Raw genomic sequence first — 17,315 nt, 5'->3', positions numbered from 1 at the left:
TCAGTTTCTTGGAAGGAAGTCATTCAGCCTGAAAAAAAGCATTAAAAATTGACTAATTGACACAAGAAATCATCAATTAAGAGCAAAACAACAATTAGTTGACTAATCAGCTCAGCACTAGATTTTTCAATTCATAAATCCAGTTAATATATAAACACATTAGCAGTTGTAAATGCATCCATTAACACGTATGTTTACAGGCCAAACAGATTTCCAGCAGCAGGCTTCCTGAGCTGAATAACAGCCTGTCTCCCAGCAGCACTGAAACCAAGTAACGCCTTTCAGAGTCAAAGATAAACTTTATAGCTCGCTGAAATCAGACTGTGGTTTTGGCCCGAGCTGAAATGACCACTGGAGACTGAAAACTATCTTGGTTCTTTAAACCCAGCACCAGAAAAAAGGGATCGAGTGGCCACACTTTGGATGTTGGAGCCGTAAGTGGCCACTCGCTCCAAGTCCTCCGTGGTTGAACGGTTGGTTTGAAGTCGAACCTCGCATCCTGCATGCGGTCGGAGTCTGAAATTCTCATTGAAAAGTCGAATAGCTCGCGGAGCTGGAGGGAGATTGGGCAACAGTGGCGGACACTTGTGTTAGCGATAATAGCAGCTTTGGTTTACATCTTTTACCACAAAGTGATTCGAGTGTCTTGGAGGGGGGTGCAGCCCCTCGTCTGAACTTCTAACACTCTTGTGAACTCCAACCTATTAGTAAGCTCATCCTTTCACACTGAGCAAAGCCCGACTGACATTTGCTTTTGGCTTAATGTAGATATTTGGTTCAAACGGATGCTTTTTTTGTTGTTTTCGTGTGGTGTGCTGAGGCCTCGGGGGAGCCTTGAACCCTGGATCCTTTTCAAATGAGAGGTTGTTGGGTTGGTGCCACAACGATAACCCCCATGCATTGAGTTCTTGTTTCACTGATGATGTCCAATATTTTTAATGGTAACAGATGTTCTGGCCAGGCCGTGATAAGACATACAGCTCATACATATCAGGGTGTACATGTACGGTGTGGAAGCCAAGCTTTAATGTGAAATTCAAACACACGGTTCCCATTTTAAATTAAATGAGGAATTCAGATTTATTCATTAAGTTGTTTGCTTTCATTCTCCAGTGTGTGTGTGTGTGTGTGTGTGTGTGTGTGTGTGTGTGTGTGTGTGTGTGTGTGTGTGTGTGTGTGTTTGGACAGCGAAAGGAAACAGAATGTGAAAATACAGAAACGTAACCGGCCACTATTATTAGGATTGTTATTATTATTTGTGGCCTGTCACTCAGTGGGCTCTCATTTGAGAAGCCCAGCTGTGTTTTTAAAAAATGTTGGGAAATAATTCAGTTCAATTGAATCGCTGTTGGCAAAATTAGACTGTTAGATAAGCTTCTTGTTTTTGACGTCCCACCTTATTACATCAACATTAAATCCAAACCTCCATGCATTTTTCTCAAAGGACTTTAAATGTAAATGTGAGTGTACATAATGATCATTATACTCAAAATAAAGCACATTTATTTATGAAACTTGATTAATGAATTCAGAATGTGTTTTACTACGGCCGCCTTCAACTAAATAAATTGTTAGTCGACTAACACCAATACTATATTGGTATTTGGTATTGGTTTTTGTCAACTTATCAGAAAGTTGATCCATCCATCCATCCATCCATCCATCCATCAAATCCATCCATCCATCCTTCCATTTATCAAATCCATCCATCCATCCATCCATCCATCCATCCATCCATCCATCCATCCATCATCCATCCATCTACCCATCCATCCATCCATCCATCCATCCATCCATCCATCCATCCATCCACCCATTTATCAAATCCATCCATCCATCCATCTACCCATCCATCCATCCATCCATCCATCCATCCATCCATCCATCCATCCATTTATCAAATCCATCCATCCATCCATTTATCAAATCCATCCATCCATCCATCCCTCCATCCAGAGGAATATTCAGGAGTTTTTCACACCAGTAAAGCCAGTTTCTCCACAAAGAAGCAGGCAAAAGCACCTCTTTAAATCGTGTGTATGTGTTGTGATAAACTTCTTCTTAACCAGGTGTTTCTGTTCAATTTCCACTTAAAGGAATAGACAAGACCCCCAAAAAGAGTTATAAATAACTTAATGCCTCTTCAAAGCTCACGAGACGACACATTTAAGGGCAGAGGGGCCGCGCAGGTTCTCGTGGTTCGAGGAGTTTATTATCACAAACTTATCAGTTGTTACCATTTTCTAGATTTTATGCTCTGTCGACAGCAAGTGACGGCCAAATATGTTAAATTCTCATCCCACCATTCCAACAAAAATACCATCTGAATGTTCAGATTTGCATTGCAGACAGTCAGAAAATACCTCTGCACAGGAATGTGTGTGTGTGTGTGTGTGTGTGTTGGGCCAGGCAGGGAATACAACTCTTATTGCGGAGAGTTCAACATCATTTGAACTGTCTCTGCTCAATATTATTTTTGTCCTTAATGTTATTTACTTTTTTTGCAAATGCCATAATTATAGAATTGACTTCTTATAAAAGTATCTAATTTTCATTGTTTTATGTAAAAGTAGTCCTCATTAGTCACCAAACAATCTGTGTGAAATATGCTAATACTTGTAAATGATGTAGCCTGAAAGCATGTTTACTGGTTTTTCCGGATGTCCCCATAAAGTCTGGTTAAAACATCACGTCATCATTTCATCATCATTAACTAAGCTGTGGCAAGTTTACTCAACAACCTCTAGAAAGGGTGGTCCCCACAAGTGATCATTAAAACTCGGGTCCCCATGATGTATGAACACCAGTAGGTGTGTGTGTGTGTGTGTGTGTGTGTGTGTGTGTGTGTGTGTGTGTGTGTGTGTGTGTGTGTGTGTGTGTGTGTGTGGACCCCAGCGGTGTGTTTGTGCAGCTATCTCTTGGCTGCTGTATCTCTGAGCAGTAATGAGAGTGCAATGAGTTCTTTCAGCATTCCACTGGTGGTAATAAACCAGGTCGAACGCTTTGTGTGGGCGTTTCCTGTGTTGTAGCCATAATGAACATTATTTCAGCAACAAAAGACACTTTTATAGTCTTTCTCAATCCCTCACTTTAATTCTTGCTGGGGGTTTTTACTTTATCTATCTGTCAACATCAACTTGTTTTAGTAGGAACTCTGGTGATTTAGATATTTTAAAAAAAGCTGCAGTGTAACTGTAGCACTTATCAACACGTTATACAATTTAAGTTAATTCTTCAATTGAAATGGCAGTTTTGACAAAATACTCTTAAGTCAACAACCACAACATCTGCACTGAAAAAAAAGAGATTTTTTTTGGCCCTGTAATTATTATTTCAATCATCTATATAAATTCTACAACAAAATATGAATTCAGTGCTTTTACTTTGAAATAGCAGTTTTTCATGTAGTGCATTACTTAGTGATTGTTTGTTATTATGTGTCCTCAGTTTTGTATGTAAATTGAATCATTCATTCCAAGTAATATTCACTAATCCAGTTCATTGGCTTAATTAGTTGATATTTCCAAGTAAAATGTATTTTTCATTAAAAAAATAAATGGTTCTATTAAATAAATATTACTTAGAAACAGCCTGAGTAAAGATTACAAACACTTTCTGTGTGGAAAAACTTGCCTAGCTTTTTTTAAGTAAATGTCACTCCAATTTTTTCAGTGTGGGCAAACCAATATTTAACCCTCGGAATCCCAAGAAGTTTCAGTAGTTTTTTGCTTGTTTTTGGCCTCTTTGTGCAGTATAACACAGTAATAATGCCTTAAATTGTAAAAGCAACAACACAATTTTACATAAAAAATGAAAATACAAATTTTTCAGTGTTATATTATTTATAATGGAAAAATATTTGTTAGTTATACATATTGGACTATTCACATTTTTACAGCCTCTACTGCTAACCTCTCCTGTCCTCTCCTCTCGGCTGTGTAAACAGCCTGCAGTTCAGTCAAAAATTCTCCGAATTTTTGTCATGTGACTGTTGGCTTCAGCCGAGTCATTCATGGCTCTACAGCTGCGCTGAGGAGTGCAGAATTTAATGTATTTACAGTATTTGGATAGAGTAAACGGTTTATTTTTTATTTTTTAAATCTTACGCTTTGTTCAGTTTATTTTTCCAGACAAAGTTGTTCATAGTTAATTTCTTATTTTAAGTGTTCAACATGCTTATTTCTAGATTTAAAAATCGTAATTTAAGAAATCTTGTCAAGTGAAATCATCTATCCATGCAGCAAGATAAATTCCCCGTAGGAGTGAATGAGAGCATGAATGGCTGTCTGTCTCTATGTGTCTGCCCGGTGACCTGTCCAGGGTGTACCCCGCCTCTCGCCCAATGTCAGCTGGACCCAAGTTTGGATAAACTGAAAAATATAATGGATGGATGGAAGGTTTTTGACATAAGAAAATACCTCCACCCCAATTAACCTTATCACCATTACAATATACGGCCGGGTGGAGTAACACACCCACTTCCCTTCAGCAGGGACGATTGCTGACCAGCACCAGATTGAAGCCTTCCTTCATTCCTCCGGTGTTATTAACCGCCTCTAAATGTCTTCCACAGATGTATCCCGCCCGGCAACAGGAAACGACCAAGCTCAACAGGAAGTACAGCCTGACTGAGAGGTGAGCCGCTTCCTTTAACTCTATGGAGTCTTTTTGGGCTATTTCGTCCATTTCTGAATCCTTGTCATCTTGCCTGTATACACCACTTAAAAAATGTTTAAATGGCATGTTTGTCAAACTTTTTCAGCACAACCTCACCTATATGACCTAATAATGATTGATTTTTTATTCTGACTTACTGGATCAACATTTTGAATCAAAAAGAAACAAAGAAAAACCAACATAAATGGGATCTTGTGATTGTGTGTGATCCTGTCATCCAACTCTGGTTTTTATTCTAGTGTGACTCTATTTTATTTGACTTGTGTGTTTAGCGTAACAATTTTGTTAATTTTGTGTCTTTTGTTTTGTCTATTTTGGTAATTTTGTGTCTTTTCGTGCCTTTTTTTGGTAATTTTGTGTCTTTTTTTTAGTCATTTTGTGTCTTTTTTGGTTATTTTGTGTCTGTTGTTGTGCCTTTTTTAGTTATTTTTATTTTTTGGCCATTCTGTGTCTTTTTTTTCCCTTTAGTCCAACAATAATTTCTATTCCTTTCTGTCATGGTGCACACACACTCCCTCCATCTCGTTTGTCTCTAAGTGAGTCTCTGTGGACTTTAGGTGGGGTCAGCCCATTGTGCACTGACGGGGCGGAAATCCCACTCAGTCATGCCTGGCTGTGATTTGACTGTAATGAGCTCTAAGTGTGCGGTGCAATCATCCATTCTTAAAATGTGCCCATAATGATATGTGGTTGGTTGGTGATTTCTGTATGTTCGGCGGTAGAGAAGGGGAGTTTAGGACATGCATGACTTATAAAAAGGCCTCTACTCATATCTGACCCGAGACAGAAACAGTCCAGAGAGTCTGGAATGCAAAAAGGAAACATTTACTGTAATTTGGCCACTTTCTCCGACTCTGTTCATGTTTCATAACATGGAAATTTCCGCCGCACATCCTTCAAGTATGGAACCCTTTTCTGCCAAAGGAATAAAAGGTCCTGTAAGTCATAATGATAAACTTAAATTAAATAATGAGTCAGTATCTGAAAATTTAGCAGAAAATCGATATCACAAAATAATGAGTTAATATCACAAAATAATTACTTGTTTTCTCAAAATAATGTGTCAGTATCTCAAAATAAATAACTTTTCTCTTCTTAACTTTTAAATAATGAGTTAATATAACAAAATGACTTTTTTTCTCAAAATATTGAGTTTGTTTTTCAAAATAAAGGCTTGTTTTCTCAAAGTAACTTGGTATCTCAAAATAAATTATTGTTTTCTCAAAATAATGTGTCAGAATCTCAAAATAAATAACTTTTCTCAAAATAATGATTTATCTCAAAATAACGACGTGTTTTCTCAAAATAATGAGTTAGTATCTTAAAATCATCAGTCAGTTTCTATTTTGAGAAAACAAGCCTTTATTTTGAAAACTGACTCCATATTTTGAGAAAATGACTGATTCTAAAAATGTTGACTCGTTATCTCAAAAATAATGAGTCACTATCTGAAAATAATGAGTCAGTTTTCCAAAATAAAGGCTTGTTTTCCAAAATAATGAGTTAGTTTCTCAAAATAATGAATTTGTCTCAAAGTTATGAGTCAGTTTTTCAAAATAAAGACTCAACTGTTTGTGTTTTGAATTAACAATGTGACTCCTCTGTCTCTTTAATCTCCACCACAGGGACTACTCCAGCTGGAGACGAGAGTCCCGACCTGCGGAGAACATAAACCATCAGCACCATCAGGGCCGATGGAGCCACAGACCGTCTGACGAGGACCGTAACGGGTACGGGTTCCCTCCGCCGCCGGCTCCTCTCTCGCTCCGAGGACGAGCCATGTCCGAAAACGACCTCCGCTTCGACAGCAGCCACCGCTGGTCGCCGTCCGTCTCCGTGGCGACCAGCCAGACGCTGAGCGAGGTGGAGGAAGGAGCGGGCGGAGTCAGGGGAGGAGGAGCTGTCAACGCCGCCCGGCCAAACAGGAAGAAGACGCCTCCTCCGCCTAGACCGCCGCCCCCAAAGTGGGAGCAGTTCCACCGCCGGCGAGCGTCCCACCACACCCTCTTCTCCTCCTCCTCCTCCTCCTCTTCGTCTCACTCCACGCCTCCACCCTTCGACACAGCAGGAGGACACTATTCCTCCTGCGTCCCTCCATCTGAGACGTCCAGACAGCGCTCCTACAGTCTTCCTCCGGAGAGGCCTGACGCGTCCGAGGGCTGCCCGCGCTGCAGCTGCAGCCACAACCAGGAAGTGAACCACGCCTCGTCCAATCAGAATCAACCACAGATGCAGGAACGTCCCTTTTCTCAGGCCTCGTCCAATCAGAATCCGGTTCAGTTTCAGGAGCAGGGCTTCACCGTGGCTCCGCCCAGTCCCATGTTCTCCAGGAGGGCCTTCAGACCGGTGGCCCCGCCCCAGAAGGAGAGGGAGCTGAGGGGCCCGTATGGACAGCAGGAGAGGGTGGAGGTCTTATCGTCTCTCCCTCCACCTCCTCCAACGGAGAACAGTGTGAGCAGGTGAGCAGCGCGCTAAAGTACAAGATTTATTGAAGTTTTTTAATGTTTATTTACCAAATCTGGTTAGTGGGAACTGTTAATTTTTTGTCTAATATTTCAAATTTAAAAAACTACTTTTTTGCAAAGCTGCTGCCAGTTAATTACTGTAAACTTATAATGAAAAGTTTTACAGTGCATGTGATGTTTTATGGTACTCAGATATGTCCATTTTTTTAGTCACAATAAAATTCCCAAATGTTCAATATCATTTATTTTGGTGAAAGTAACTTAGTATCTCAAAATAAATAAATAATTGTTTTCTCAAAATAATTAGTTAGTATCTCAAAATAATGACTTGTTAACTCAAAATAATGAGTCTTATCTTAAAATAATCAGTTTCTATTTTGAGAAAACAAGTTTTATTTTGAAAAACTGACTCAATATTTTGAGAAAATGACTGATTATTATATTGAGTCAGTTTTTCAAAATAAACACTTCACAATCTCAAAAAAGAAGCTTAGCATCTCAAAGTAAAGACTTGTTTTCTCAAAATAATGAGTCAGTTTTTCAAAATAAAGACTTGTTAACTCAAAATAAGGAGTCTTATCTTAAAATAATCAGTCAGTTTCTATTTTGAGAAAACAAGTTTTATTTTGAAAAACTGACTCATTTTTTCAGTATTTTCAGTTTTTCAAAATAAACACTTCACAATCTCAAAAAAGAAGCTGAGTATCTCAAAGTAAAGACTTGTTTTCTCAAAATAATGAGTCAGTTTTTCAAAATAAAGACTTGTTAGCTCAAAATAATAAGTCATTATCTTAAAATAATCAGTTTCAGTTTCAAAAGTCAGTTTCTATTTTGAGAAAACTAGTTTTATTTTGAAAAACTGAAAATTTTTGAATACATTTTCAAATAAACACTTCATAATCATAATAATGTTCGTCTGTGTTTCTGCAGTTTTATCAGCTCCGACCAGGACAGAGTGACAGTGAAACCTCACAAAGAGAAACCCAACATGCGACCAGGAGCCGAGTGGGAAAGAGCCCCGTCTCCCAGAGTTCATAGCGACTCGAGTCGTCCACCCGTGGTAGAAAACGGAGGCGTGGGACCGGTTCTCCCTCCTGAATCCTTCTTCTGCACCGACTACGACCAGCAGCAGCAGCAGCAGCTCCGTATGGACAGAGGCTTCCAGAGCATCGAGCCCCAGAAGATCCAAGAACCCGGAACAGAGTCGGAGACGACGCTCAGCCCGAGTCCCGTCCACAGCCTGGACGCCGACCTGGACGTCCCCCTGGAGACGGACATCGACGACTTCCAGGAGGACGAGGGGCTCCGAGCGGAGCTGGAGCCAATCAGCAGCGAGCTGCCGTGCTTCGCGCTGCCCGTCACCGTCCTGGAGACGGACATCGACACCTTGGCGGACTCGGCCGAGGCCTCGCCGTCCTCGAGCAGGACGAGGGCGGAGAGCGGCTCGCTGGAGGAGGAGCTGGAGGCCGGGGAGAGCCTGGAGGAGCTCTTCCCCCCAGGCAGCGAGGGGGAGGCGGGCAGGGAGAGCTGGAGAGGAGCCTACCAGAGCGCCGAGCACAGCACCGACAGCCTTGACAGGTAACCAGAGAGCGGCTAAAGCCGGACACACAAAAAAGAAAACACAAAATACACAAAATGACAAAAAACCCCATTAAATTACTTAAAAAAGACACAGAAAATGACCAAAAAAAGACACAAAATTATTTAAAAAAGACACAAAATGACCCCAAAAAGACACAAAATGACAGAAAAAGACACACAATCATTTTAAAAAAGACACAAAATGACTGAAAAAACACTAAATTACTTAAAAAAGACACAAAATGACCAAAAAATACACAGAATTACCAAAAAAGACGCACAATTATTTTAAAAAAGACACAAAATTATTTTAAAAAAGACACAAAATTATTTTAAAAAAGACACAAAATTACAAAAAAGGACACAAAATGACTGAAAAAACACTAAATTATTTAAAAAAGAGAGACAAAATAAGCATAATAATAATAGAAAAAAATTGTTTACGATTTTTTTATTTAGAGAATAAATAAATATGAATATGAATGAATGAATGAATGAATGATTATATTTTTAAGTTATTAAAAAAATGTTTTTGAATAATAATAATTATTACTATTATTAATAATAGTAAAATGTTACAATCTCTTAAACATTTTTCTATTATTATTTTATTTTATATTATTTAAATCTGTATTTCTCTATTTTTTTCCCAATTTTTTATTATTATTAATGTTATATTTTTATTTGTTTATTTAAGTAATAATGAGAAAATAATAACAGCTGGTCTTTTTAGAGTCTGAAACACCACTAAAAAATTAGTATCAGGCAGAAATATTTCATATTCTTTGTAGTTTTACGTATTTTTCTGTTGTTCTGCCACCTGTTCTGTCATCTGTTCTGCAACTTTCTTGCTTTATTTGCTTGTTTGGAGCGAAGATGTTTTCCATATGTCTGCTTTGTTTTTCTTTTGTCTTAAATAATTGAGTGCACTCCTTATTTATGCACTGTTCTAATCACTGTATTTTACGACCTGCCGTCTGTTTTATCGCTTCTCCTCGGTCTTTTATCTCTGCGTAAATTAAATCAAGTTCTCCCCCCAGGCGCTCCGGTGCCAGCTCCAGCTGCTCGTCCTATTACAGCACGTCGGCAGCCAAAGCTCAGCTGCTGTCTCAGATGAAGGACTTCACCGATCACAGAGACAGAGACGAGGACGACGAGCTCACCTACAAGGTAACACTGCTGTCTCACTGCTGGACCAACCGCTAGTCCTGTACAATTATTTTAGCGTTTTCCAGGCAAAACTAACACGATGGCGACAAAATCATGTCAGAGAAGAGATGAGAAGTTTTGTTTCTAAACAACATTTTGAACTGAGCCATGTTGGTTTTGAAAAAGCTGACTCTTCAGAATGAAACAGATCCCACAGTGCTTTTAAAATTATCCCATCTTCTTTTAATTTATTTTAAATTTTATTTTGTTTTGTTTTTTGTTTCTTTCTTTTTACCTTTGTCAATTCTGAATTTTATTGCACTTTTTGTACTTTTATGTGAAGCACTTTGGTGCGGCTCAGCCGTCTGTAAATGCGCTATTTAAATAAGTTTGACTTTGACTTTGACTTTGACATGAATTTGACACATGTTGTCTTTTATCTTCACTTCAAACAATTCCTGTTTGTCTGTGGTGCAGAAACAGCTGATGGAGAGCCTCCGCAAGAAGCATCTGTATTGACAACTAGAGCTTAGTTTAAGATTTTACTGACATACAAAGTAAATAACAACGCAAATTAAATGAGATGAACATAAAAAAGTATAAAAACAACTTTTACTCAACAGTACAACAAATTTAGAAAAATCTAAAATAGCACAGTGAACTACTTTACAGTTTTGTTTCTGTTTTTGCAGGCATGCAAGACCCAAAATAAACAAATTGTGAGATTTGTTGTTGTTAGAAAGCCCACTCTGCTAATATTTTGCTAACTTGTTGTTTGAACTAAGTTCTATTCAGTAATAACATGTTTCTCTTTAAGTTTCCAAATGTCCCATGCTCTTGAACGCACCATAGCCGTTCTTTTTTTTTTCTTCTCAAATATGTTTTTTAATATTTTATTTTTTTTATTTTTTTATTTTTGAACGCACCATAGCCGTTCTGACACTTTTGAATGCACCATACCTGTGTGTGAAGTGCCGTGCTGTGAATGTTATTTTCTCTCGATACATTGGCGGATAGATAGTAATTTCCTTTCCTGTACAATCATTTTAGCGTTTTCAAGGCAAAACTAACACAATAGGGACACATGTTTTTGTCTTTTATCTTCACTTCAAACAATCCCTGTTTGTCTGTGGTGCAGAAACAGCTGATGGAGAGCCTCCGCAAGAAGCTGGGAGTGTTGAGAGAAGCTCAGCGGGGACTGCAGGAGGACATCAGAGCCAACGCACAGCTGGGAGAGGAGGTCAGAGAAACTTCTTCTGGCTTTTACTCACCCACAATCTCATTAATCATATTTCTAAGAACTTTATTGGAGTGCTTCATTAGAGCTCAAACTTGGCTGGACGATATGACAAAAAAAATGATCACGATTCATTTTTTCATGTCCAATGCTCTTAAACGCACCATAGCCGTTCTGACACTAATGAATGCACCATACCTGTGTGTGAATTGCCGTGCTGTGAATGTTATTTTCTCTCCATACAGCGGCGGATAGACTGTAATTTCCTTTGCTCTTTCCCATCATTCACCTGTTCCTCCCTGGTTTGTTATTATTATTATCTATTTCGCTGCCCTCAGATCCTCGTTTAGCTCCACGTTCGGTCTTTCTGTTTACTTCTCCGGCAACTTACAAACAGTAGTGGAGCAGGAAAAGGTCGACTCTGATTGGCTGTTGTCACGCACATTTACGACATGTTTGATCGATAAATATGCTCACAGCTGATCACCGTAATCAACCTGAAATTTCTCACAAACACTAATCGCGATCATATAGTCACCCAGGCCTCGCTCAAACTAATCATTGTTTCATGAAAGATATACTAGGTGATTTGTTTTCCATTTACCATGAATCTATGAAACGTCAGCAAACTAGAAATGCACAGATTATGAACTGATAGGCTAATACTGATATTTAGAATATAAATGTGGCTGGTAGATGATACCACAGACTATAAAGAATGGACCAAAAAGATAAAATATCCACAGTGTTGGGTTCCCGCCCCCAAAACAACCGTGCTACCCAATCAGAGCACAATCAGAGCTGTCAATCATAACGGTTTTACAGCATCAAATCACTAAGTCAAACGAATTAACACTTGAACAAACATCAGCATGATAGTAATGAACTACAATGACAAAAAACATCTTTGGGAGACATTTATTTGACCAAACTTTGAGTTTTTAGTTTTGCTCCTATAGTGATTTTTTGCCTCTTTAGACACAGATTTTGGTGCTTGGTTGTTGTTATTTATTCCCCCTTCTGTGTGTGGAAGGTCCCTTTAATTACTTTTTTTGGGTAATTTTGAGTTCAGTCACCTCCAGCTGTCTCCTGTGCGTGTCCCCAGGTGGAGAGCATGGTGGTGGGGGTGTGTAAGCCCAACGAGGTGGACAAGTTCCGCATGTTCATCGGCGACTTGGACAAAGTGGTCAGCCTGCTGCTGTCGCTGTCCGGGCGCCTGCTGAGGGTGGAGACCACGCTGGATACACTGGACCCCGAGACGGAGCACCACGAGAGGGTGAGGAATCCTTTTCAATGCAAAAAGAATGAGGATTTTCACTCAACATTTTAATTTAATTTATTTTTATTTATTGTCATTTTTATTGAATTTTATTTGTAATTTTCATGTGTATTTATTGATTATTTCAATTTTTATTGTCTTTTATGTTTATATTTTAATGTGTATTTATTTTTTTTTATATATATTTTTTTAATATTCTATTTATAGACATTTTAATTGCATTTTTATTTTGTATTTTTTTATCTGGATTTACTTTTCTTTATATATATTTTTTAAATAGTCTATTTATAGACATTTTATTTGTATTTTTTAATTTGGATTTATATTTCTTTATATTTATTTTTTAAAAATTTGGTCTATTAATAGACATTTTAATTGTATTTTTTAATCTGTATTTATATTTATTTATTTTTTAAATTAGTCTATGTATAGACATTTTAATTGCATTTTATTTGTATTTTTTTAAGTGTATTTATATTTCTTTTTATTTATTCAAAAAATGTTTTTGTATTTATAGACATTTTAATTGCATTTTATTTATTTATTTTTTTATATATATGTTTTTTTATGTGTATTTATATATATATATATATATATATATCTATAAATACACATAAAAATACAAATAAAATGCAATTAAAATGTCTATATATATATATATGTCTATATAAAATGTCTATATATATATATATATATATATTTAGTAGTCTATTAATAGAGGTTTTAGTTGCATTTTATTTGTATTGTTTTATCTGTATTTATTTATTTATATATATATGTGTATATATATATATATATATATATATAAATATAAATATATATATATATATATATATATATATATATATATATATATATATATCACCAACATTGCGTCAGAGTACAAATACTATTTTGACACTTTTAGTGTGTTTATATATATTTATATTGTATTTTCTTGTGCATGTTTGTTTATTGATATGGTTATGCATAGTCTGTCTTTCTTAAAAAACTGATCAACACAGAGGAATATAAGTGAAAATAAGGTGAAAGCATCCAGAAGGATAAAAGAAGAAGCCAGGGAGTGAAAGCGAAGACGTCTCAGGATCTTGTGGAACACAGAACCAGCAGCTGTGTAAAGAAAGAGTCACTTATTAAAGCTTCAGGTGAACTAAACCACCTGTGGTCTCTCTGGCCTGCAGCTCCCCCTGCTGGAGAAGAAGCGTCAGCTCATGAGGCAGCTGTCCGAGGCTCAGGACCTGAAGGAGCACGTGGACCGCAGAGAGCAGGCCGTCAGCCGGGTGCTGGCCCGCTGCCTGTCCCCCGAGCACCACCGGGACTACAGGTACCACACACACACACACACACACACTGCAGCGTGGCAATTAATGAATAAAGGCTGATGGAGGTTATTTAACTATCTGAGTGATGTAACCACGATCTGATGCACGAGCATTTTATATTTACTGTTGAGCTGAAAAGGTATAATTTTACCACAAACACATCAATACAGAGGGAAATTTATCATAAACACAATCAGACACAGTACAACATGCAGTGAAATCACAAAAAATAGAAAAAACATATATATATGTGTGTGTGTGTGTACCCTTTATGAATATAAAATACATAAAAGGATATGAAAGACATTCAAATATTTTTTTTACAACAAAAACATTAAAAAGAAATGGCTTTTTTTTTGGTCTCAAAATTTAGAAAATATAAAAAGTTTGAATATTATAAAATATTATGGAATAAATATATGAATTAAAGGTGTATGTATAACTTTTGTGTCTATAAATTACTACAAAATTGTGTTAAATCTATAAAGGAAGTTACAATATAACAACAACAACAACAACAGTAAAACATAGGAGCACATTTCAGATAAATTAAATGTTTTTTTGCCATAAAATTAATTAAAAAAAAAAAATAATAATAATTAAAAATTAATTAAAAAAAACTTTGAATAGAATAAATATTATTGGATGAAATATAAATATAAAATATATATAAAACTTTTATGTATATAACATACTATAAAATAATGTAAAATATATAAATATTTTTTCAGCAACATTTTTTATTTAAAAAAAAAAAAAAAAAAAGCTTTTTCTCAGAGTGCTACTTAATTATTCCCATTAACAACAACCGAAATGAAAGTTATCACTTTTGCCTTTATTATATAAACATTCATGAAGCGTTCATCGCACATGACACATTCAAGGACCGTCAGAAATGGGACAATTAGACGTTAATTTTTGTTTTTACGTTTTTTTCGGCTGTGATAAATGATGAAAGTTTGCAGATTTTTTCAAATGAATTGATTCATTAATTTTTAAGAACCAATGGCAGGTTGTGAGGTTAACTGATTTATCCATTTATTATGACTCTGAGTTACGTTTAATCAGGGTTTAATCTCTTTAAAAAAATGTTAACGTCTGTTTTTTTTCCCTCGCAGCCACTTTGTGAAGATGAAGGCGGCGCTGCTGGTGGAGCAGCGGCAGCTGGAGGACAAGACGCGGCTGGGAGAAGAGCAGCTGAGGGGGCTGAGGGAGAGCCTGGGGCTGGGCATCGGGATCGGGATGGGAATGTCGATGGGATACGGACATTATTAAAAAAGAGATGAAGAAGTCAGTTAGTCTGGAGACGAGAAGAGAAGGAGCAGACGGGTAGCAGACATGCTTGTAAAAGCATCGATTTACAGGAATAGTTTGACATTTTCTTTTTTTGTGTGTATTTATTTTTATTGTTTTCATAACAGAAAAATATACACAAATTAGAGACAGTTGGTGGAGCTACACAGAACAATAAAAAAGTTTTGTTTTTTGACAGAGTTTTTGACATGAGACAAACAAAACATTTCGACATTAAAAGTTTGACATTTTCTTGCCATGAAAACATCAAAACCACTCCCATGATTGCCAGCACCGTTTAACACCTTATATCTTGTGTTTTTGGCCGGTTATGTGCCAGAATATTTCCTTCTTCTTCCTTTCGTCTTTATGTGAAAATGTCAAACTATTCCTTTCAGGTTTTGCAGAAATCAGTGTCAAAAATATTCGAGACAAAGGGCAAAAATGAAGGTTTATGCCCTATAAAACAATCAAAAAAATGTGCGATTGTACATGTTAATGCCTCAAAATTTCCAACATTGAGGGTAAAACTCACCCTGTGATAAAAAAATATTTTATTTCCTGTGTTGGCAGAGATGAAGATGCATAAATTGCAGAACCAAATTTGCTATAAAAGCTCAAATTTACCTAAAAGAAGGTACAAATCTGAGGTGTCGACAAGGTTAAAAAACTGAATTTCGGTGCTGTGGTGCAGGAAAAAAAAGAGGAAAAAGAAGAAAATGGAGCACGAAGAAACATCAGATAAAACATTTACTGACTTTGGAAATCAGATAAATCTTCAGAAATATATTGACAACTGATCCACAGAGAGCCGAGAGCATGTTGTGACCACAGAAGGAAAAGAAATGAATGTTTTCGACCAAATTTCACCCACTTATACAACATTATACTGTCTGCTTCACATGTACTGTAAAACTGTTAAACACGTCTTCTAACACTACGTTGCCAAAGACATTTTCTCTTGATGAATGTGTCACTGAGACGCTGCTTTTTTATTGTGTTTTGTATTTAAATCTCCTGGTTCAGAGAATCGAAGGAGACTTTTTATTCTGGTGCTTCCCGTTAGCAACACTAAAGTCAACATTGCAGCGTTATTAACTGCCTCTGAGAAGTTCGTTAGCTTCTCTTTATGTATTCAGCTGCACCCAGCATCACATATACTGTTTATTATCTACCATAATATCGTCATATCACTTTGTATTCTCATTACTGTAACATGTTTGGAGTTTGAGACTCCACCGGCGCGTTAAACTGTCACATGATAACTGTTCTGTACAGACGACACTTGTGTTTATAATGTATACGATGTGTATATAGTGATTTTTTTTCGTTTGAATGACTGGAATTGGTTGTAAAAATGGTTGTAAAAGATGAACAAGAAGACCGGGAAGTCAACGTTTACTGTATATTTTGACGGGGAAGAGTTTGGTTTGTCTCGAAACAGGAGTTGCAGTTTTTGTTGTTAGCTTGTTAGCTTGTTTTTTTGGCCAAAACTCTGTCTTCTGCCAGTCTCAGCTGACACTTAATACATGCATTTATTACTTTTTAATGAGACAAATAACGCCTGTTTACTGGCGTGTTGAGAGTTAGATGAGAAGATTAATACCACTCTCATGTTTGTACGGTAAAATAAAAAGCTACAGCCAGCGGTTAGCTTAGCTTAGCTTAGCTTAACTTAGCATAAAGACTGATAACAGGGAAACAGCTAGCTGGGTTGTGTGCAAATGTAACTAAAAGAGACTCTTAATGACTAAAAATAGATACAAAACAACAGACTTTAAATTATTTAAAAATAGACACAAAACAACAACAATGTGACTCTAAATTACAAAAAAATAGACACAAAACAACAATAAAATGACTAAAAGACTAAAAATGGACACAAAACAACAACAATGTGACTCTAAATTACTAAAAAGAATAGACACAAAACAACAATAAAATGACTAAGTGACTAAAAAAGACCAAAAAAAAACACAAAGTAACTAAAAATACACACAAAACAACAACAAAGTGACTCTAAAATACTAAAAATACACACAAAACAACAAATTGACTAAATTACTAAAATGCACACAAAACAACAATAAAGTGACTCTAAATTACTAAAAATAGACATAAAACAACAAATTGACTCGAAATGACAAAAAATGCACACAAAACAACATTTTCCATGGTTTCCTTGATAATGATTTTTGGTTATTATGAATAAAACCATAGAAAATGTCTAGATATCAGCTCTTAAATTAAACTCTTATGAGCTATTTTTGTTGATATCATTATATTTGTCCGAGCAAATGTACCTTTCGTTG

The 17,315-nt window shown here is 36.6% G+C and overlaps 1 protein-coding gene across 2 annotated transcripts in view; it reads left to right on the top strand.

The window, feature by feature from the left end:
• Nucleotides 1–17,016, top strand: part of shroom4 (shroom family member 4) — a 102,181-nt gene extending 85,165 nt beyond the window's left edge. For both annotated transcript variants that reach the window (XM_059354302.1, XM_059354303.1), the window contains 8 exons: nucleotides 4,574–4,635; nucleotides 6,303–7,136; nucleotides 8,073–8,720; nucleotides 9,764–9,893; nucleotides 11,011–11,112; nucleotides 12,215–12,385; nucleotides 13,570–13,712; nucleotides 14,829–17,016. In XM_059354302.1, coding sequence (XP_059210285.1) covers nucleotides 4,574–4,635; nucleotides 6,303–7,136; nucleotides 8,073–8,720; nucleotides 9,764–9,893; nucleotides 11,011–11,112; nucleotides 12,215–12,385; nucleotides 13,570–13,712; nucleotides 14,829–14,985 — 2,247 coding nt within the window. In that variant the 3' untranslated portion in view covers nucleotides 14,986–17,016. The remainder of the gene's footprint in view (nucleotides 1–4,573; nucleotides 4,636–6,302; nucleotides 7,137–8,072; nucleotides 8,721–9,763; nucleotides 9,894–11,010; nucleotides 11,113–12,214; nucleotides 12,386–13,569; nucleotides 13,713–14,828) is intronic.
• Nucleotides 17,017–17,315: the final 299 nt, after the last annotated feature.

This window comes from Centropristis striata, chromosome 17 (genome assembly GCF_030273125.1).
Source record: "Centropristis striata isolate RG_2023a ecotype Rhode Island chromosome 17, C.striata_1.0, whole genome shotgun sequence".
In the NCBI taxonomy this organism is placed as follows: Eukaryota; Metazoa; Chordata; class Actinopteri; order Perciformes; family Serranidae; genus Centropristis; species Centropristis striata.
Note: the sequence above shows the minus strand (reverse complement) of the source record. Positions and strands in the feature narration are given on the sequence as shown.